We start from the raw sequence: 23,554 nt of genomic DNA, 5'->3' as shown, positions 1-23,554 counted from the left end.
TCACGTGAGGAACATGTCCTTGTTAGCACTGCCTTTTTTCCACGTATGCTTCCAACTCCCATCGCTCCAAAAAGTCACTTGGAAATTTTCACTGAAGCAGTTTTCTCTGTCAAAAAGAAGTGATGTCCTGGGGAAGTAACACATACACACATGCAAAAGCACAGGAGCACCAGGATGCAGCTGTCACAGGGAGCACAGCAAATGGGTGGCCAGGCCTTCCTTCACCTGGGATGAAGAACATCCAGGGCTGGGGCACTGCCCCCCATCCTGCTGAAGATGAGCCCCATGTGACCCCAGTACAGATACCAGAAAGCACCCAAATTCCCACTGTGGCACATGATAGAACTTGCCTTTTCCTTCACAGCCAACATCAACTAGGGGCCTTTGGCTGGCTGGAGAGTATATTCTTCAGTGGTCTCTCCAATTTCAGCATCCCTCCCAAAAAAACCTGGGATTATGAGAGACTCCAGCAGGCAGAGTCTGGGATCTACAACTATTCCATCAACAGAAAGAAAAAAGGAAGCTAATCCCAGCCACCTACTACTTCTTACCCATCTTTTTAAACCAACTTCAGCATCTTAAATGCCATCACACACGTTTACTAAGGGCGAATCCTCCGGAAACAAAGGACAGGGAAGAAGAGACATGAGGAACTCTGTACTCCTGGAGCTAAGAGATGTGGACTTCCATATAGCTTGTAGCTGCTCCTTTAGAAGTCAAAATTCTATTGGTACCAGGCCTACATCTAATGCTCAGGGGTCTACAGCAGCAGAGCACCAGCCATGAAGAATTCCTGAGACAAAACCTTCGGCTCAGAAGGAATAACTACCCAGATCCAATGTCCACATGACTCAATTGTCAAATTACTGCACAGGAACCTCAGTCACAGCAGCAATAACCTGCCAGGAGAGCCTGATACCGGAGTTCCCTGAACACACCTCTGACAGTCCCTCTCATTCATTACACATCCTCCTCCCCTCCAGTGAAGCTGAGCAGAGAGGGGAGGTAACAGGGCCCCACTAGAGACTGGTGGTCTAGAAGATCTGAGCTGGGAGATACAAACATCTCCCACAACAGGGCAGAGACATGGAAGCAATCATAAAGGAGAGTTAACTTGTGAGAGGAGCAGGATTTTGTGCAGGGAAGGTGAGAAGAAACTCCTTGCATTATGCCAAACTAAAAATGAATTATTCTGACCCCTTTACTGCACTGGTTATCCAATGACCATTCAATATTTCCACCCTAGGCAAAGACATGTTTTCTGAGAAAGATTTACTATGTTAGCTTGGGCAGTACTTCATAAGCTTATCTTACAGTGAAAACACACTTCAGCAACCAGGATCCAGTGAAACTGCATTATAATCTCATTGTTTTCCTTTCAGCGATTATCTGACAAACCAAAACTGTAATAGTTTTACTTAAAAAAAAATTAGGCACTAGACACAAAAAGCAACTCAAATTAGTTATGTTATTACCAATGAAGTAGATCCAGGACACTTGGAATTTGCCTCCCTCTGTAAGAGATCAGTTTAGGCAGCTTCAATACACACTTACATCTGCCTGACAGGCATTCCTAGGTCAAACATTGCGTTTTTTAAAGCCCCCCGAATTTCCTTTTACAATTCAATTACCATCACATTAAAAAGTGGCCAAAGTGGACCAAAAATCATCAGACTAGAATTCTGATTACTTATGACAGATCCAAAATTATTTTCATTGGGTTTGCATTGGTCACTGTGGAAATTTGCAATTCTGTCCAAAAAGAATACAATTAAAGATGCAATATCCACTTGCAAATGAAAATATATCACAGTTTCAGATCTCAAACACAACTTACTGAAAAAAAAAAAAATCTCCCTCCCTGGATGGAAAAAGACAAGTTTTGTAAGAAAATAGTTCAATGTTTGCTACTTCAGCTAGAAAAAAAAAATGTACTTGAGAAGCTGGGTTACTCTGCATGGGAGTATTTAAGAATCCCATCAGAAAATACTGTTCTTCAGCTCAGTGCTCAGATACCAGCATAGCTGTAAACCTTTCAGTGGCAAAGCCAACCACTTACTAATGAAACAACACCACTTAGGTTCTCTGATGTCTGCTTCAAGGAGCAGTTTTCAGTATATTATGTTTTAGCACCAAATACATAAGTGGTATAAAACAGACCGATTTATTATAAATATCTCCAGGACTCTGGATCACACTAACAAACGATATGTTTTTGGAACTCTGTCTATATCAGCACACAATAGACATTAGGAAATGAAACTCCTTTCAACCCAAAAGCAATACATGCATACCCAGAGATTTGCTTTGGTTTATACCATTCTGCTACAATCTTAATTCTTAGGGATAACAAGAAGGAAGTGTTGCTGTTTAGAAGAAAGTACAAAGATTCTTCATATTATACAGCTGATGGTTTCTTGGCACAGAACAGCTTTTTTCTTCAGAACACAAACCTACCAAAAGGTAGGGAAGAAGGAAAGTGCTGTTTCACTTGGTACCAGGTACTATCCAAAACTGAAATCTATTTTAAACAACCTATAAGTAGGGTCACCTAGGAAAGAATCATGGAAAAAGCAGTACTTTGTATTTATATCTCCACAGACAGAGCTTTCCACCAGTGATGGAGGAAAGACAGGTATTTCAGTGCGACAAGATTGCTAAGCCAACAGCCTTGGAATTTAACACACGCAGCCTGTCCAAAATCAACCTAACAGCTCCCATGTGCAATGGAAGAGGGCTCTGCAGGTAAGAAGAAAAGCAGCTCCAAACCATGCAGCACTCCTGAGTTGTCTCATCACAGAGCTGTGTGTCTAATGAACAGGACTAACCTCCTTAGAGATGTTTATTTTTGAATACTCATTTAAGCAAACTCACCCTGCCACAGCTGTTCACATCTTAACACCTGAGTACACACACCTGCCTGCCCAAGGGCACGCTGAAGAGAGGACTGGAAGACTTGGATGATTAACATCAAGATTTTTAAAGATGCAAAGGCAGGAGGAGACCCTCAGAGAGGGAGAGGAAAGGCTTAATAACAGATGTGTAGAGCACAGACAAGCATCTGCAGTGGCAGAGCAAAGGCAATGTGGAGAGATGAGTACAGCTGGCTCCCTCAGACACGCAAGGCAGCCAAGCATGTAATTATTTACTTATATTTAGCCACCTCCACAAGGAGGGATGGAGGAGATGGCAGAATGATGAGACAAGAGAGTCCCTTTTCCTTAGAACCCTCCAAGTCTGATCCACAGCAAAGATCAACATAATTTTGGGAAGCAGCCATCTAGCCCAACAGATCAGATCGTAGCTGTCTCAGTAGCCACATAAGATTACCACAACCACAGCATGGCTATGCAGACCTCCTGGCCCTCTCATGTCCTTGAGAAGCTGTCAGTCAGCATAGGGGTTGGAAACCTTATTGCAACAGAATTAAACCTACAAAAAATCAGGTGGTGTTGCAGTCTACAGAAATACAGTTCTATTACATTAACAGCAAGCAAAATTAAAATGTTACAAAAACAATTCCATTGAATATTTTGCCTATTTACTTAATGTTCTTCCTTCCTGCATGTGAATTTGTTCCTAAAGTCTGTGTGTCCAATATTACTACTCCATGGAAAATATGTTAGTTGAATGAATCCTAATCTGCTTCATCCTGGAAATCTTGCTGCTAACAACGACCATACTCTGTTTATCTCCACACCCACCATTTGCTCTCAGTATCATGCCCTCTCATTTACTTGACCTAAACTTGTAACTCAAAGGAGAAACATAGGTGAACTCAGGAACATATGGTAATATGCTGAACTTAATCTAATTCCTGTTACCTAATTGCCTAAGTAATTTATTTTTTTCCAGTACTTAAGAAGTCATTTGGGGGTCAAGATAACTTATTAGGGAAGAACAGCGTAAGGAACTTTCCCAACATTAACTTCCATTGCAGGCTTCAGCTTTACAACAAAAGAATAACTGGAGCTTTTTCAGCCTCAATCAATGCAACCATAAAGCCCAATTTGATCAATACCAATAGAACACTTTTCTTCAGTTGCTATACTGCTTATTCTTCTAGAAATGTATGCTCTCATTTAAGAAAAGTTAAAGCAACAACCAGAAGAGCTAGATCCAGAGACCCACAAACATGAACTTGGGATAAACTAATACAGAGCTGTCTCGAGCAGCTGAAATGGCTCCAGCTTCTCTGCTGGCTTTCCAGGCTTCAGCAGAGTGAAACTGATCTGATTTTTGACAGTTCCACCTCAAGGATTTCTATTAAAAGCCGTGGAACTGAGAAGATTTCCTGGTGAGCTTTCGCTCTGCTGTGGCCTAGAAATGTTAAGAGCTAAGCAGTGGAGACGATCCATCTCCAGAAAGCTGCAGGCTAGGAAAAAACAGTGAAGCTTCTTAAAAGCACTCAGAGTGAACGGGAGCCTCTGAAGAGGAGGGAGAAGAACACTTGTTCCTTCCAGTGGCCAGTGACGTTGGTGGACTCCAATCTCCCAGACTTCATGGCAGCTAAACTGAAAGAAGGGCGAGCCTGAGCAGAGCAGAGGATCAGCATGTAATCCAGATTTTTGTCACCATCATTTCCCTACCAGAGCTGGCCAAGGAGAGGAATAGTAGTAACTCTCTGAACTCTGCCGGGGTCAATACGAGACACCGATAACTGCAGGACCCCAGGTGCCAGAGGAAGGCACAAAAGGCAAGTAGGCACCCTGTCAAGCTTAAAAGAAGAGAGAGAACACAAAAGCACAAGAGGGGACATGGAAGTGCATGAGAAGGTGCAGAAGTGCATAACAGAGACTAAACTCTGCATTATAAATACATTTTTCTATTTTGTTGGAAAGATCCAAAAACCCTTCTAAAACCTGACTCTAGAGCATCATCTTGCAAAAAGAAAGGCTTGATGCCATTATTAAAGAACCATACAGTGAATTTACCAAACACCACCCTTTCAGTTAAGCCAAGCAATCCTGAAATACTCAAAATACAACCTCCAGTCAGCAGCAGTGTGGACACCAAGCAGTTTCAGGTTACCATTTCTGACATTATCAGGACAACTAGAGACTGACAGTCACATTTGACTTGAAAGAGATAGACCATTGTCCACCTGGTGAATGCTGAGCAGACAGGGAGACATGAGCAAGTCCTGCAACAGCTTCCTAATTCTGTTGACCCTATCCATTATCCATTGGTTACTCAGTTCACGTGAGTCTAACTCAGCCTCTAAATGAGCAATTTCTGTTCAAAGTTCATTACATCAAGGCAGTGAGCAAGCTTCGGACATTCGCATATCCAAGCTCTGATTTGCAGTACTGTAGGTGTAAGTGGAAATCCTGAACAAACACAACTCTCTGATTGCTGCCAGGGCAGCCAGTCCACTAGCTTGATGACTTCCACCCCCGTGGGAAGCAGGATATTCTGTGTATCTGGTGTAGTAAGATCTCCCGTGAGAAGAGTTGAAAAAAGCTGAACAAGCTGGTTGGGCAAGGATAGTTTTTGGCATAGTGCCACAGTTTTACAAACTTTTATTTGAATATCATTTTGCTAAAGAAGGGCTGAGGCACTTTTATGAGAACAGCTGCCATTCTCATGAGTGCAAGTAGCTGCTACTGTTCAATTGCCGACGATTCTTTATCAGAGAAATCTGATTCCAATATTTAACAAGAACTCACATTTGTAGGAAACTCATGTGACACACAAGTCTGTGTAGGGATACAGTATCATAAACCATTCCGTACAGAACATTTTGCACTTTTCCCAGGTTGAGAGATACAGAGAGTTTCCATTTTTTATTACATATTGAAATGGAGTATAAAGAAAATCCTCCTACTGCAGTGAAAAGTCACAGAAATAATGTATTCTAGGTCAGTACTAAGTGATAAGATAAAAGTTACATGACCTCTTTTGCAGTAGTCAATGTGAATGAGGATTAAGGAAAAGAATTACAGTCCTGGCAAAGGTCATGTTGACTGGTGAATGAGTTCTGCGGACAGTAGTGACACGGAGTAAGTTGAGGTCTCAGGGTACAACACAGAGGACTTGCATGCCAGTACCAAGCACTACAGGGAATTAACTTTTGCTGTGTACACACTGGTGGTTCACACTACTGTCAGGATGCTATTGCCTTGTTCTCTGCCTGCTTTCAAAAGGGCACAGAAATCCCAGAGAGGGTTTGAAGGACACTACTAAGGGAGCTGAGAAATTTTATTCAGAGTGCTCATTCTTACTGTCTTTTTAAGGAAAAAAAACAAAGAGTTTGTTCAGCATGTAGATATTTACATTTTGGAAATACAGCTGAAATGCAAGAGGAAAGGATATTTTCAACTTTGCAAGACCAAGTACCAAAACTTAACATTCAATTTTTGGAATAGGACAATATTGGTTTTTGTGTCGAACCAGGTGCTGGGGAGGAGAATGGCTGTCACTTCCTCATCTAAAGACTTTTCGAAGATAATCTTTAACCCCATTCCTTTGCAAGAAAAGTCCAGATAACCAGAGCAAACTTGTTTGATCAGGACAGTTTCTGGCAGAGTGACACCAGTTATGAAGTTCTATTTAAATATCCCTGAGCAAAGCAAGACTGACCCACTTTTATGAGCACAAGAAAGTACATGGGCCGAGAATAAGGCTGAATACAATGGTCTCTTCACTTCCATGGACTTCCCTCTTGCTTATCCTGTCCCTTCTGGGGATGCAGGAAGCGAGAGGCAGGAAGCACAGCTCTCATAACAGCAGCATTTAGCGAAGACAGATCCAACATCTGAGTCTAAGGCTGCAGACTTGTGCATAGTAACAATTTCCACCAGTTTGCCCTAAGCCCCACAGAGGCACAGGAAATCCAAGGTACAATGACTTCAGGGAAATTCAGTCCCTCAAATCTAGGCCATAATCAGTGTACACAATGTTTCATGCTTCAGAGCTTCTGACAGCAAGGGCCAACCCCAAAATTCTTTGCCCCAGCATGTAACTAGAGATGGAGAGGGCAACTGTGCTCTGAAGAGGAACAGAGCCATGAGAAGGGATGGGACACAGGCCAAGGTAGAAAAGACATCAAAACAGTCTGCACTCCCAGAGTGCTCTTATTCGAATGACACATCTACTTTTATTCTTCATGGTTCATTCTGACCATCGGCATCAGAACAAATGAGCCAGCAGAGATATTGCACAATACTACTCCTACATGAGAAAGGACAAAAGGCATCTTGCAATTGAGAGCAGAAAACTGCAGGGCTTGGGTTCATGAACAAAGATTTGAGCACAGTCTAAACCTGGCTCTGGGTTTTTTGCCCAGAGTAAGTAAAATTTACTTTTGATTCCATTACAGTAGTTATGGATATTTTTCACTGCCAGAAATCTCATGGGTTTTTTGTTTAGTGTGAATTTTGGGTAGGTCTTACATATGTAGATGGATCTTTTCATAAATATACACATACACACACATATATGTATGCAAATACATACATAAAGTGCACATGGGAACATGATAGACTGTTTCTTGATTTTATTTCATTAATATAGTATCTTTGCTAGCATCTTTGGCCAGCTTGAAACCTTCCAAAAACCCTTCCAAAAAAGGAAGAAAGCCCACCACAAGTGTTCATTTAAGACTTGTGCTGGCCACAGAAAATTTCTCCTGCCCCCTTCTGTGCATAAGGCTATGCAATGAGGCTGCGTGATAAACCCTGCAAAGCAATGCTCTCAGGGAAAGCAAGTAAAGCCCTGGGTTTGGTGGGTCAGGAAGAAATCCCCCTGTGAATCCCAACTTCCATCCACTTCTCTGTTTTACTGCAGTAGCTGTTTCCAGCAGAAGGGACACAAAATGAAAGAAAAGGCTTGTATGCAGGAAGTTCAACAAGCAGCAGCCAAGCAGCTCTCCCAGGAGAGGCCCACGTTAGGCAGGGAAGGGCACCTCCACTCACCCCAGCCCAACCTGCCAATGCTTTCTGCCTCTGATGCTGGCACCACATTCCAGTGGATGGCCTTAGGAAGTCCAGCAGATTTTGCCTTCTAAGATTAAGTTCTGTCTTGAAAAAGTGTATGTTTGGTACTTCTAAAAAAGCATTTTGATCCACACCTGTGAAGGCTGAATTTGGCAGGATTTTGTCTTTTTTTCACTACAGTTATCAGCGATGCTAGAATAACTATAGCTGTTTTCCAGGCAAGACTTAAAATCTGGATAAGTGATGATACGAGAAATTGTATGAAGGACAGGAAACAAGCCAAAGCAATCATCAACTACTCAAAAACACCTTCAGAAAAAGCAGCATCATAAACTTTATATGTATAAAAAAGAGAGGGCATTAAAAAGCAGAGAAAGAAGAAAGTAGGGAAAACTCCATATGGGTTACATGGCCAAAGAAGCTGAAGCAAGTATTAAAAGAGGTGATAGCAAAACACAAACTCAGCAGAAGTCTAACTGGCACATCCACACCAGCCACAAGGCTTGTTAAGGATGAATATGGAAAGGCCTTGAAAACAAAAGAAAACAGTTGGCTTAGGAACCAAGTGGAAAAGTTGGATTTCAACTGTGCAGACAATAAGCTGATCTTACATTTGTCCTACAAATATTCTCCAAAGACAGAATCAAATGGCAAAACCCACTCAGATGGCACATATTTTGAGAGATGACTTGATAACCTCAAACACAGGTCACTCCGGAGCATCTCGAGGAACTATAATGCACCAAAAAAAAAAACCTCTCATCAACTCTTTAAACTAAAGCACAGTCACACAACTAAAGTAAAATACTGGCTTAAGCCTGTATTTTTTTAGATGCTGGTATCAAACTAGAATGTACTTCTACAATGTTTAATTTGGCATTGCTATCAGAAGCAACAAAGATGCAACAGACACAACACGTGACTCAGGAGAATTGTTGAGTCCAAGTGGCTCAATAGACTGTAAAACAGCTGGGGTTAAAAACCACCTGTGTAAAACATCTACAGACAAGATTAGTAACTCCCAAATCAAGCTGTATCCTGGAAAGGAATGGAACAAGATGAGTTGGTTCACGTGCCTTGGCAGGAACTCAACACTGGAGATACCCAGAAGGAAATAGAATCACAAACTGGTAAGGTCGCAGGTCCATTCATGGGGTGAAACCAATGTTTTGTCATAAAAACTACAACACTTCCTTTCAAATATTATTTCCTGTTTTATTAACAGATGGGTGTGAAAAATGGAAGTCTACCAACAGAACAGGCAGGGGTCTGTGCATCTTCAAATATCTCAGGAAAACACAAGGTGTTAAATAGGACAGCTTTACAACCACCACCAAGATTTGTCAGAGTCCAACAACTACTTAGGTCCTGAGTTACTGCCATCTTTTCTGGACAACTGGGGCAAGCAACAAGAACACACCAGAATATCTGTCCCAGCAAACCTTTCATGAGCAGCTGAAGGCACACGTTAAATGTGCCAATTGTCAGAATCCTTTCAACACACAGCTCTTCAGGAAGGGATTTAGTACTAGAAAGGACATGCAAAGAGCTGCCTAAGCGTTAGTCTTGGGACAGGGGAGCTGATTTTATTTTGCCCTGAGCAACACTTGATGGCTTGGATGGAATTCAGATTCAGAATAAAATAAGTTTGCCTTCAAAACAGATCGCATAATTGGCTTTAGGTTTTACTGCAATTTTCTTTTTAAACGGACCAAATCTTTAAGTTGCTCATAACTCAGCTGTTTGAAAACAGCAACAAACCTAACTGCCCCCAAGGAAATATATTCTTATCCCCAAACTGAGACACATAGATTGGCCAGCCAAGCTGCAAGGAAGGAAACCGCTACAGCAGCATCTTGAATTAAACAGCAACCAGCAGTCCCCAGACAGCCCTGAGAACTGCAAATCTAAAGGTATGACTTCTGTTTCGCAGATTTGCTTTGCACCAATCAAAACTACATAAGCCCCAGCCATTAATATCCATTCAAAACCATGAAGACAGTTTAGCAGAAAGGGATAGAAGTGATAAGGCATTAAGCTTTTATGCCTGTATTTTATATCTCACAGCAAAGCGAGGCAACCAAGTAACACTTCAATAGTTTGCTCAAATAAAGGCCTAAATCAGCAATCTGATCTACTCACCCTTTTCACCAGTATCCAGGGAAAGTTTCTTAATGTCATCAGTCAACATATCCTGCAAGTGGTCTTGTCCATGCTCTGCATCATTGTCATCAAATTGAGCTTCTATAATGACATCCGGACTTTGAGCGTCGCCTTTTGCTGTCTCTTGTGGAATGCAAGTCCCCAACATATCCTCAGGGACGTCTGATTCATGTGTGACTTCTGTTTCTTTGTCACTACCATCTGGCTTTATTACCTGAAGGAGCAGGGGATTAAAAAAATAGAGGCAAGCTAAATCAGTGGACTGAAGAAAGAAAACATTATCTTTCCTTTTTCACTTGCATCCCCAAGGAGCTGACAATGAATTGTGGGTGGCTGGTGGCACACTGCAATTGCCGTGTAATTAGCCACAGATATTGCACAATCAAAAGAGGTACCTCAGTAGGGTAAAGACTGGAACTGCATAGCTTTTGCAATACCTCAACTGTGACAATAATGTATCCAAAGTGTATCTAGAGCATAACCATAGAGTTCCTGCCAAGCCTCTAATCAGCTCTGCAGAAGTTAGGAGTAAACACAGGCAGGGAGGAGGATACACTACAATTTAATGAGTTGCTTAGACCATTGTTCACCAAGATACACTAATCATCCCAGGACGTCCCAAAACTTAAGCAGTTCCAGTTGATCATGTCAAAGCTCCTCCACACAATTAGGAACAGACTGAAAAAGCACAGATTAGAGAACATGGTGCCCTGTGACGTGTGAGAGAACTGGACTGTGGCAGCTTGGCACAGCACCAAGCTTTACATTTATTTTAAGCTCTGTTTTTATTGTTAAGGGAACTCTATTATTGCCATTACTTATACAAATCTCCAAATTAAATTACTGAAGAAGAGCCCAAGTCCCAGTGAAGCAGACAATAGGCCTGGAAGGCATCCCTCATGTGACAGGGGCAGAAACTGCTCCAACTCAGCATACAATGACCAAAGTGGTTGATACCTTGGACACACAAGCCTTTACCAGCATCCTTCATGCAACCAACAGTGAGCTGCAAACACCTACACAGCTGGAGATCCTAGATCCAGGTTTCAGTTTCCAAAATGTTTATGTTTCACTTAAGCAATAGTACTTCAGAGTGAGATGAAAATCAGTACAGAATAAGAAATAACCTACTAAACATTAAAATTATAAAGACACTGGGTGACTCCATTCCAATGCTCTCCTGGTGACTGAGCTTCCCTCCATCTGGTGCTGGTGTTTGCCAGGCAAGTAAATCCCCAGAGATACTCCTCCAAGGTCCCCAGCCCTCAGCATCATAACCCAGTATACAACAGCAGCAACTCATGCCACCAGCAAGACAAGTGAAGGGCCCTTTAAAAAATGCAATAAAACAAGAAGAACAACTTTTTTGTAACATACTTTATATGATCTATAGAGTTGCTAGAAATAAACATAAATATGCTCAACAGGTGCTACCTGAAGGCAACTATTCCAAGCAAGAAAATGTAAGTCAAAAAGCTCCACAAATTATTCTTTAGTAACTAAAAAGCGAATATATCAGATCAGATGCCTGTACAGGGAATACTTTCACAACTTTACATACACAGAGCTACAGTCATGCTCTCAAAGCAGTATCCATTTCTTTGAAAGCTTTTCACAATACATAACAGAAATAAAATCAATTTTTAAATGGGGCTAAATTCAAGTCTTTAAAAATAAAAAACTCAAATGACAGTGCTTTGAACTCTTGTTACCTTTTGTGACTCTTCTTTCCATCTTTATTTTCATTTTTTAACATGTATATAATTTGTTACCATAGCAGATTTTGACTCAAACATTAAATTGCGAAAAAAAGGGAAAAAGTTTGGCAGAAGGTGGGAAAATGGCTGATTATTAAACCTGGCTACATTTGGTACATAAAATTCTGACACACAATGGTCTGGGCAAGAACAGTCTATTAGATTAGAGAGCTGACAAGGCTCCACACGCTAGTGACTCTGCCAGTGTACCTATCCAAAAAGAAAACCAGTGTCAACAGTAATGCTTGGACCCTACCATGGTCAGATGTGGATGCATTCAGCTCTTAAATTTCAATTGCACCAGATGTGTGCAAGTGTGCAACTGCAGCAGGAGTTCATTTTCTTCAACCCCTTCAAGTTTTGCCTGCATTTTTTTCTCTCCCAGTCCTTCTTTGGAGAGTGTGAGATGGGTTTTGGGTCCTAAGTTAGTATGTTTTCTATATGTAAAGCAGCAAACAACATCAAATATATCTTACAACAGGAAAGGCTTCTCTAAAGATGTGGCACTGGAAGGGTTATGCTTGAAGTGGTATTAAAGAAGGTAGCAGATACAGATTTCATTTTTAATGCTTTTCATTTAAAATGCTGTGCTTCCCCCAAGCTAGAGGACACACACTGCTGCCACCAGCAGCTCAATACTCCAGCTGTGACTACCTAAATCCTCAGTCCCACATTTCCTTATGGATTTGCAAAAGAATTTTTAAGTAAAGTTTTCCAGAGTCCACAAAATCATGACCTCCACACAGAGTAGATCAGCAAAATGTCCAGATGCTGGCAAGCCTGGGTGATAGGAGTTGTTTTCTTTTAATGGCCAAGACAGATCACTTAGGCTGACCTCATACATAACAGAGCAGGGAATTTCACCCACAATTTCTCGTATCACACCAAAAATTTAGGGAAGCTGCACATCACAAGACTGGAAAGCTGCATAAGACTTTACAAAATCGGGAGCTCAGTGGATACAATTACTCCATTTAAGATGATCAGAGATGCTGGCCAACATGAGCTCATCACACAGATTCCAAAGAGCAGGATCCTTTTGTCTATGAGCAGCAGAAAATCCAACCATGACATATTAAGCATTTCTTACAAGCAGCATCTCAGACTCAAGAATCTGATGATACTGCACTCTCCTGTTTCTTCTTAGATTATTGCAGCTTATCCATGGCATAATGCACACAGCTAGAACGGGTCAGTTCTGATCACAGACACAGAGTAAAGCAAATACACAATTGGCTCAGTCTATCATGTAGTCATATGTGCAGTACAGAGTCCCATTCCCTGGCAATGCAGCTGACCCTGCATGGACCAAGAAAAATGGGATTCCCCTTCCTTGCATATGCATGAAATGTATGACCCCACTGACATGCAAACATCACTAAAGGCCCTTAGAGGACCTTAACTTCCTGATCTGGGAAATAAAATATCAACCTTATGGTTGTTATTTCTATATGCTCTTTAATAATAATTTAAAGCAAGTTTTAATAGACATTTTGATGAAAGACAGTTGTTTATTTGAGTTTCTGATCCTGAAGAGAGTGTCTGAATAGGTTTTCTTTCAGCTTAAAACAGTCATCTATCACTGAACAAGCATCAAGTTTCTGTCCCGCAGTGAATGGTTTAGTTTGTAAAGTCATAGCTGACAGAACACAAGATTTTTGAATGAAAATCCCACTTCAACCATAAGTGTAATAAAAACCAGCTAGTGGGCAAAAACATCCTGGCATGGACCTGTACAATCTGGACAGGAGAGCATCCAGCCCAGCCTTGAAGTAGCAATTGAATGACCAATTGTCCTTACTCAGGAGGAATTTGTTCCAACAGAAAACTGAACTGGGAATCTGTGCATCTGAAAGCACAGGGGTTAGCTCCTGTGCTACAGAAGAAACGGCCTTCTCTGCCAGAATCTCATATCTGTCCTGTCAGATCCCAGCTTTTCACAGACTTTCCACCTAAACCTCCACACAAGGACAAGGCCCAGGCCTGTTTACTCTCAGATCAGGTATAGAGTTTTTGCTGCTGCCTCCTCAGTGTCTGTAAGTGGCCAAACTTGACCAGTGATTTTCAATCATCTTTGAGCTATTATCCCCCAGGCTCTTTCCAATAAATGCACCAAGCCCCCAAAGTGTTTAAGCCTGACACTAACAGGTTTGCTTTTCTTTCCTATTCATCTCTGATCCTTACAAGCAATCCATGAATCCTCATAGATCTGAAGAAGAGACATGGATGACTGCTAAACTAGACACAGCTGGATGAATGCACATTGCATGGCTAAAAACTGCTAAAAACTTTCCACGCAGGGTCACTGCTTTCAGTGGAGCCTCGTGCAGAGACCTCCTACACTAAAAGCATCCAGCATCAGTAAGAAAGCAGAATCGCCTGCACTACAGCTGGTTTGGACACAGATTCAATAAAATTTTAATTCTCCAGTTTGCTCAAAAAGCTGGTATTAAAAAGAGTATTTCCATAAGGATACTGAGGAAGAATGGAGATTAAATAGCTCAAACCTTTTTCTACATAAGTCAGTCAAAACCCAGTAAAGTGTCTCCTAATGAGTATTCAAGCCCAGAATGTGTAACTTGCCCAAAAGATTTTAGAAGTGACAAGCCATTAGTGGTAACTCTCTTCACTAGGACAGACATGATGCACAAAGAGGCTCCTCATGTACAGAAAGGAGCAGTCCACTCAACAGCAAGTGGGAGCTGAAGAAGGTTCATGGCACACAAAGAACTCACATTAAACGGGGAGGACTGAATATGGGAACAGCTAGAAGGAAAACAAGGTGTTAGCCCAAGCCTACTTTCTGAGGTTTGCAAACCAAGGTAAGATGCCTTTCTTTTGAAAAATACTTTGATCAAATACAAGTTCTGCTTTAGCCAAACAAAAGTCATTATGTTCAATACTGGGTAGGGAGACAAAGTTTAGGTCAGAGCTACTGGTCCCCTCTGCAGCTGAGTCTTGGGTAAGCAACAAGTCTCAGAAACAGGTTAGAAGCGGTTATTTCAAAAGGAGGACAGCTGAAAACAGGGGCTTTGGACCAAACTACCATCCCCTCGTTAAAAGGACGGTTGCTACCACAACACTAATACAAACACCACATTTCATACCAGTGCTGTGAACACCTGCATCTATTCGTCTCCCAGCTTTTGCCATTTTAAACAGGCTTCACTTAAAAGCTGGTTCCCTAATGTTCCCTCATGAGGGAGTAGGAACGGAGCCTGGCTAACACGAGGATGCAGTCACAGCTCATACATACATACTAGAGCCAAGCTACCATAAATATTGTGAGGAAGAGCTTTGCTTTTCAGAAAAGAGTAACCAAACAAAGGCTGGCTCACTCTAGCTCCTTCTTGGATAAAGAAAACATGGCACTTACAAGAAAAGAAACACCTGTCCCAAGCACCCTTCCTTCTTTTCATAATCCCACATACACCAAGCAGTACTGGCAAGACAACAACTCAGTAAAAGCGACTAGTCTCAGTAGGAACAGTTATGGCATTACTTTTAAAATAACAATAATGTTATACTGAGGGGGTTTGTTGTTGTTTGGAATGGGATTTCTTTTTACAATCTTTTAATTCTAAATCACTGGAAACACTTGCTAACAGCCCCCAGGATGGCTATTTTATAATAACAGCACATTATAGTTTACATTTCAGACATCACATTGGATGCAATAATCATACAAACATCCATATTAAAATCTCTCCCTCTTGATCAGGAAAAGAGTACTTTCTCCTCCCCAATGGACTCTGTTGTTCCCAGATGTCACACACAGTTTTGTCACAGCAGTCACTACAATACCATCCTGCTTGTGGATTCAAAGGGTAAATGATCTGAGTACACAAAGGCTTCTTGGAAACAGTGACTTTACAGAGTCTGCTCTGACTTGCACCCACTGCAGTAGGTGAGAAGCGGGAAAGAAACAAATGAAATCTAAGGCTTGTGTTTCGAAAATAAAATACAGAGACAGATCCGCAGTATGGCCATCAAACCTGTTGAAACCCCAAAGCCATCTTGCCTGCCCTTCCCAGAATCCTGCAACTCCTCTGCTTAGACTAACCTGCAAAGTGAGTTTTTACTGTAGAGTTAATTCAAATAATCATGCTTAGTGAACATCCACGTTTAGTTCAACCTGAGCAGACAGCCCTACATCCAGGCTTGTCAGGCAGCTGCACAAGAAACAGAATTAACTGCAGAAAAAAAACCCATATCTCCAAACAGCCACCTCAACTCACTACTTCTTTCTACTTCTACCAATAAACCTCATTCCTAAGCTGTTCACTCATCTCTCTGTGCTTCAGGCTGTACCAAAGCAATCTGGGTTACAGCATGTTCCTCCAAGTCCATCTGAAGTCCTTCTCCTACCATCTTGCACAAATAACCAGAAAAACAAGTGGAAAAGCATCAACAAGGAAAATTCTCAAGACTGACCTTTCTGAATCCTAAAGCTAAAACAAGAACTGTCTCCACACCATGTATTTCCATTCCCTATCTGGTCTCTGACCTGTCATTTCCCTCTGAAAGCTCCCCATTCCCATTCCCTGGCCCTCAGCCGACACCTACAGTCTACTTCCAAACATGTTTATCTACACCTCATTATCACTGACCAGGAGACAGTCACCTCTGCCCCGTCTCTCCTGAGTCTATTCCTGCCTTCACCCCCTTCCTGCCACTTCTCTGTGCTCTCCCTGGACCCATCTCTCCCAAGTCTTGCTCTTGCACCGCTGCCTGTAGGATACACAGTCCTAGGATCAGGACCATGTTTCCTCAGGTCCATTTCATCTGGTTCTCCTAACAGGATAAACAGCTCCATCTGTACACTCCTGCATTTTGTACTCTCTAACTGCTGAGAAGCAGGAAAAAGTTGTCAGAAGTAGCTGTCCCTGCTCAGCACAGGTTCCCCACCTGCCATGAATCAACCACTGCTGAAGGTAACGGTGTCACAGATGTGGGGAAGGACAAGGTCTTTGATTCCCTTGCAGGGAACACGGTACCACCTCCTTTGTAGGCAAGCCAACCTGGAGTGCTGTTGGGAGTCGCTACCAAAGATCTGGGTATTACTAAACACAGATCAACAAACTTGTTCCACACTTTCCACTCCTGCTGCCACCCCCAGGATTTGATTTGGTGCTAAAAACACAGCCTCTATTTTCAGAATACCTCCTTATACTGCACTGACCTTCCCACACACATTCCCCAAGGCACAGAAGTCCCTGGAGCAGAAGTGATACAGCAAACACCTCAACTCCCAGCTTCCCAACCCACATGCTATTCTATAGAGCTAGATGTTGTCACACTTAAAGCACTGATGAATCCTCAGCCATAGCCCATATATATAGATCTCTCTATACAGCAAATCCTCCAAGTGAGAAAAGTTTGACCCCAGGGAAGCACAAAAGATTCACTTCAGCACCTAGCCTTAAACAACACCCAGGAATCAACCTTCCCCTGCACACTCAAAATTCAAAGACGCACAAACAACTTTTCCATCTCCTACCAGCAAATTCTTTTCACAAAAGAGGCCCTTAAAACTGGCAGCCTCCCTGCTGGACCCCAGTGAAATGTTCCTTGTACCTTGGGTCTTTGTATTGCCTGCTCCTCACAAGACCTCCCACTTTGGTGCATCTCATGAGCTGTGTGTTGCACTCCAGGCCACAGCGAACTGGAAACAAGAGTGTAATGCACAGGGCCCAGCTCTGAGGTTGCCAGAACATATTGGTTTGAAACATCACAGAAAATATTCGGCTCCATATTTTCAACAGTAGCCAGGAAGAAAATGCATGGAACAGTTTTGAGAACTCTTTTTCAAAAGTCATTTAAATCAAATTATGCCCCATCCACACCGGCAGCAAAACCCTCTCTACTAACTGGAACCAGTTTTCTTTTCTTGTCTGTGTGTTCTTTTCTTTTCGGTTTAACTTTTTTTTTTTTTTTTAAACTGTCTCCCAGCCATCTTTTTCTGGTAATGTGCACAGGCACTGCAACAGTACAAAAATGGTGCCAGGACAAAACCTATGATGCACAGTCCCCAGAATAAATCACTCAAGAGGGGTGGATTAGAACAAGAGAGCAACATAAGGTTACATCTTCAAAGGTATGATTCTCTGAAATCCCTGCACTTTCAGCAAACTACTGCAAAAAGATACCCAGTTTGTATCCGATGTAAAGAAGCAGACAGGCTTTTGGATCATTTGCAAATTCAAGACAATACCATGAATCAATACATATTTTAAAAGATGTAATAATTACACAGTGCTTGCATGTAATCAGAAAAGAATCTACTTGTGCTGAGTGTGTATCATTTGAAAGCTGCAATGCCAAGCAAATCCACACTGTTGGCTTGCACGAACCAAAGTATTATCCATTACTGCCTTTTTTTTTCAAACAATACAAGCATGTACAAAAAACATATTTCCTGGAAACAACGAAGCTCTTTGAAGATTTATTCAACATTTCACAAACCAAACAAGCCTGTACCCGCACGTGCCCGTAAGAAGAAAGTGGGCTGACAATGCAAACAAATCAAAAAGTACTGGAAGGGCTATCCAAGATATTTGCATACCTATACCTCCCAAGGGTTTGAAGTTTTTTTCAGAAATGTATAAAAATTATTTCCCATGTGTCTAAGAAAATCTCTTACTGGTGATCAACACTTTAACTTATCAAGGCAGGAAACAAACAAATCAGCCAAGCATCTACACGTTGGCACTCATACCTTAAGCCCCTCGCTTGCAGTTTTTGTTCCTTTTGATTGGGTCCTAAATGCCAGCTCCCAGGGGTCTCAGTCCCACACAAGATGTGACATACTTTCAAAGCCCCAGAATGGGACACCTGGGACAAAACACACACTGTTCAGGAAGTGCATGGGGGCCAAGAAAAGCAATAGAAATTTCCACAGTTAACGTGCATTACTGGTTGCCAGTAAGCCTCTTATTATGAAAACCCATAATTGGAAACTGTCATATTACAGAACAATTTATGGAAGTTTTCGGACTCTGTATGCCCCAGTGGGAACTTCCTTTGATTGGTGTGTTCCATCAGCCCAGGTCTTCTTATTTATTCACACAGTGGGATAAGAGCATCAGGAACCTAAACAAGTCATCGCTGAAGCATCACTGAGACTCCCACTCTAGGAGTGCTTCAAAGTAGTTCTTCATTTCTTAGCCTTCCCAGTCATCCATCTTCATGGCTGCATTCAGTCAACTGCTGGACTGACCTGTCTTTATTTCTTTTTATCTTCTGCAGGAACATTCTTGCACTTGTTTTGTGTTCCACTGCTCCTCTGAGGATATGAAAGGCATTAAAATGCAGCTGCTCTGGGCTGACTGCATCCCACTATACCTGTCTCAGAGCTTGGCAAAATTAGTTCCTACTCCTATGGTCTCTACCTTGTCACACCAGTGAAACTGGCACCTACATTAATTTCTAAATCAGATTTCAATTGCATTAAAAGATGGCTAGAGCCAAGAACAACAGCCTCCCTCAGCGCCAGCACAATACTGTTAAAGTCACCTGCACAAAACCACCCATTGCTTCCTTTGCAAATAGTCATGGTTTGGTGTCAGGGTAAGGAGATTTGATAACAGGTGAGGAAGACACATTCCAGGAAACTTTTAGCAGCAGAAGACTGGAAATCCACTTTAGCGTTACATTTTCCATGCAGGAGCCAGCAGGTACCATCTGACAGAGTGGTTCTAACTATGAGCAGCTCCATCCTCTAGGAAATGGACTGAGACATAACTACTGAGCTACCCATGTTTTGCCATGCTGTACTGCTGCCACTTCCAGTCACACACACCAAGACCACTATGAATCCAGTACCTTCCCCATCACCCCAGGACAGGCTGGAAAGGATTTGTGCTCAGGGGAAGCTGTGGGAGAACAGGGGCAGCCAGGCTGAAGAGGACCACCCGAAGAAGAAAGGAACTGGAGGAGATAATCCCTGCAAGCACGGTAAGTGGAGGAAAAGAAAAACAGATGGTTCACTGGGGAATAAAAGAGAACAGCTTCCTCAATTGTTGAGACCTTTCTGCGTCCTTTAAAATAATTTCTGAAGAGAAGGCAAGCTGTGAGGCAAATGTACTCCTTCACTTGACTTGATATCAGCAAATTCTGACCCTGGACAGAATCTCACTGCAAAATACAACACCAAGGGATTGTGGAAAAGAAGAGGGAGATGACAGCAGCACAATTTTGCTCAAAGATTCCTGCAAATAGGCTGGGTTCTCAAACTGGGAAGGCTCACCTATGAGCTAAAACTGCTACAAATCCATTTATTTGGGCAAGGAGTCCTTGAATGCCTAGCTAGAAAGTGCAGGTGGGACTGACTTTATTAAATCACTATGACAGGCAGGAAATCCTAGGCTTCCATATCTGTCTTAGACTTTCAACAAGTTCCTTACAAAGTGCACAAGGAAAGTAATCCTGCTCAAGGAAAATAATCCTGCTCTCAGTTGCCCATGACTTTTGGAAACTCACTCAAGCCAAGCTGCCAAGTTTGCAGCACTTGACACTGTGCTAGACAGACCTGCACACTTTGTCCTGAAGATGTTACACCTGAATTTCACACGGCTGGCAAGGCAAAGTCCAAGTGTGAAAAGAAGGTTGAAAATAGCAACGCATGCACATGAGGTAACAAACACAAATATCTGAACAATTTTCATATATTAAGAATTTATTAAGTATTTTAGGTCACTCTGCTCCACAGGTATTAAAGAAGACCATGCCAAAAATCCCACATTAAGGCAGCTGGGGGAGGCAGGTGTCCCAGGAGAAAGTGAGGGGGTATTTCCCCACTCAGAAGATGGGGATGATATTTGGTTTACATGCACATGTGAGGATCAATGTTTTCAAATACTTCAAAGCATTACTTAACTCTTGAGGTCTTATCAGAGACAGTAACACATCAGTAAGCTTTCTATGAACAGAGGGAAGCTTTCTTTCTTCTTCCCACTCAGGGACCAAGGCTTAACCACAGAACATGTCCAGGGTTTCAGAACCCTAGATTTCACAGCAGGAACTCATATAATCAAAGACCAGCATTAGTTTATTTTCAGCTGCTGCTTGAAATCAAGACAGAATAGAAACAAATGTCACACAGTTCTAAAAACAAAACATCACTTATTTTTTCTATTGTTGGGATAAAAAAAGATTCTTATTTCCACACAAAGCTAACAGGCTCATCACTAAACAGAGCAATTATTGAATTCCTATTTAAAGATGACCTCAGACATCATTCAGTTGTATCACACCTGGAGGTATCATTAGAACAGCAAAACAGAAGCAAAACATGAATGACTTCACAGTTATAATGACAGCATAGCTATCTCTTCATAGGTTTCAGACACTTACCAACAAGAATTTTTGACAATTTGGTTATCCATGCCTTTCCAAAATCAGTTCATACATTGGACAAAACATTTAAAACCAGAATTTTAACTAGTTTAGAACCAAATTCTCTGATTCCAAAATGTTTAGATAATTGTCTATTATAATAACAAAAATCCTTGCAGTTTTCATAAAAACTTCTTCACTGAACTCGCCTCCAGCAGCAAAACTAGTTCACCAAGGTGTACTCTGGAACCTTTCTGCTGTGACTTTTTCTTATTATGCAGCTTCATTGATACACACACGACAGCAACACTACCAAAGAACTGATCTCTTTTTAAAAGTGAGCACACAACCTGCCACAACAGAAGGAAACTCTGGAAGAAAAGGCACAAGAGCACAGTCATTGGTCTGTCTCCAGGGAATTGGTATGTCTGTCTATTCCTGCTGGAAGGCACAAACGCCCACTGAAGGCACAGGTTCCACATCCCCCTATCTCTGACAAAATGCACCCTTCCCAGGGTTATTTGTTTTTCAGCTGTGCTCAGCTGCCCCAGTCAGAACCAGGGACACACCATGCTGAGTGATGCACCAAACCATATACAACATTGTGGATGCTCAACAGAACTTTTAGGAAGCTTCTATTAAAGATAAAGCACATTAACAGGGGGGAATAGAGGAGCACAAGGTTACACAGAGATTGCATTTGAAGGGAGACCATCTTAATGGAAGTTAAAGCAAACTAGGATCCCAAGGCATAGTAAAGATGAGTGATGCTCAACATTTTGCTGAGGACTTATATTGCTGCGGTGTTTTTTCTTCTTCTAGTGAAAACCATCAGTATCACCAGGTTTCCTCCTGAAATGGGACAGGGAATGACTGCTGGCATTTGCGTCACCAGGATCTACTCACATTACTTGGTGATGAATCTCATTAAACAGCAGCACCTCAAGCAAACAGTCTACATAGCTCAGTTTGTTTGCATTTACCTTTAGCAACATGGCACGCTTCATTGAATTTCGAAGCAGTGTTTATTAGAAGAGTAAAATGCATCAGCATCCACCACCAGGCTTCTCAGCTTATTTTCATGACGTCAATATTCAGGTTTATTTAATCCAGTGAAAATATACATTGATTAAACATGGTCTCAGAGCATCCCCTGCAGCACTGAAAAATGGAGTAAATAGGAATGGCATATTCTTACTGCTTTCCTTCAGAAATAGATTTACCATTACCATAAAAAAGCCTTTCCCAGTGGTGGGAAGGGCTGGCCACTACAGAGTTCCCTGCTTCTTGATGCCTGGTACCCTCTGGTCTGTTTTTCCTGACAGGCAATGAATATGTTTTATCAAAAGCTTTTCCACAGAATGAATCAAAAGTTACATTCAATTGTTACACTCAATTTAAAATGTAATGCAGGACAAGGGAATAACACTGGGGTTTCTGTTATGCTACTTCCTCACAAGCTGAGTTTTGTTAACATGAGATTTCATTGTATACTTCACCTGTGTAACATCAACTAACAAAGCAGTTCAGGTTTTCCTTCCCTCTTTCAAAACTCATTAAAAAAAATCTTACTTGAGCCGAGATGTTGTAAACAAGTTCTCTGCCAAGAACAAATTTTTACAACTTAAGTTTTAAGCTCCTTTAAAAAAAAATCCAGAAATTTATAATGGAAATACTGACAGTGCCCATAATCACAAGTACAGAAACTTTATTGCAATAGGTAGTTTGCATTCCATCCAAAAAGCAAAGAAAAGTTGGTCTCAACCAAATTCCACATGCGTTCTGTAACAATGGCCAATTATGAGATCAGTAAAAACAGGTGAAAATAAAAAATACTGGGGATTTAAACACTGACGATGGCAGCATAAAGCCATCACCTTGGTCATTAAACTCTCATTGCGCAAGAGGGTTTTTTTAGAAAGTCTTGAATTACTTTACAACTCACTTCTCCTGGGCAAACTCTTCTCCTAGTGATCATCACAGGCTAACTTGGCAAATCTTTGAATCATGCTTCCAAGTCCTAACAGCTTGGCCATTCCCAGATATTAGTAATACAGGATTTATATTCAGTTTTGTCAGTTATATCTCTTGGTTTAATCTGATGAAGCCCACCACCACACATGTGCAGCTCAGTCACACAACAGCCAGATATTCCCACTGACAGACTTTGCCCCACAACTTGACCTGAGTTCTCCCCTCTGCCTCAGGATACCTTCTGTGTGCCAGTCAGAAATGGATGGCTGCAAACTGCAGCAAACTGTGTCTCACAGGCTATGCAAAAGCAGTGATGAGCTTCCTGTGTCACTGCCCAGAAGAGTTATACCTCCAACAGAAAGCATCAGGATTCACCTTTAGCAATAC

The 23,554-nt window shown here is 41.7% G+C and overlaps 1 protein-coding gene across 3 annotated transcripts in view; it reads right to left on the bottom strand.

Moving 5' to 3' along the window:
- DIS3L2 (DIS3 like 3'-5' exoribonuclease 2) overlaps positions 1 to 23,554 on the bottom strand; it is a 184,582-nt gene that overhangs the window by 116,124 nt on the left and 44,904 nt on the right. For all 3 annotated transcript variants that reach the window (XM_032119458.1, XM_032119459.1, XM_032119460.1), the window contains exon 7: positions 10,080 to 10,314. In XM_032119458.1, the coding sequence (XP_031975349.1) occupies positions 10,080 to 10,314 (235 nt within the window). The remainder of the gene's footprint in view (positions 1 to 10,079; positions 10,315 to 23,554) is intronic.

This window comes from Corvus moneduloides, chromosome 10, assembly GCF_009650955.1.
Source record: "Corvus moneduloides isolate bCorMon1 chromosome 10, bCorMon1.pri, whole genome shotgun sequence".
In the NCBI taxonomy this organism is placed as follows: Eukaryota; Metazoa; Chordata; class Aves; order Passeriformes; family Corvidae; genus Corvus; species Corvus moneduloides.
Note: the sequence above shows the minus strand (reverse complement) of the source record. Positions and strands in the feature narration are given on the sequence as shown.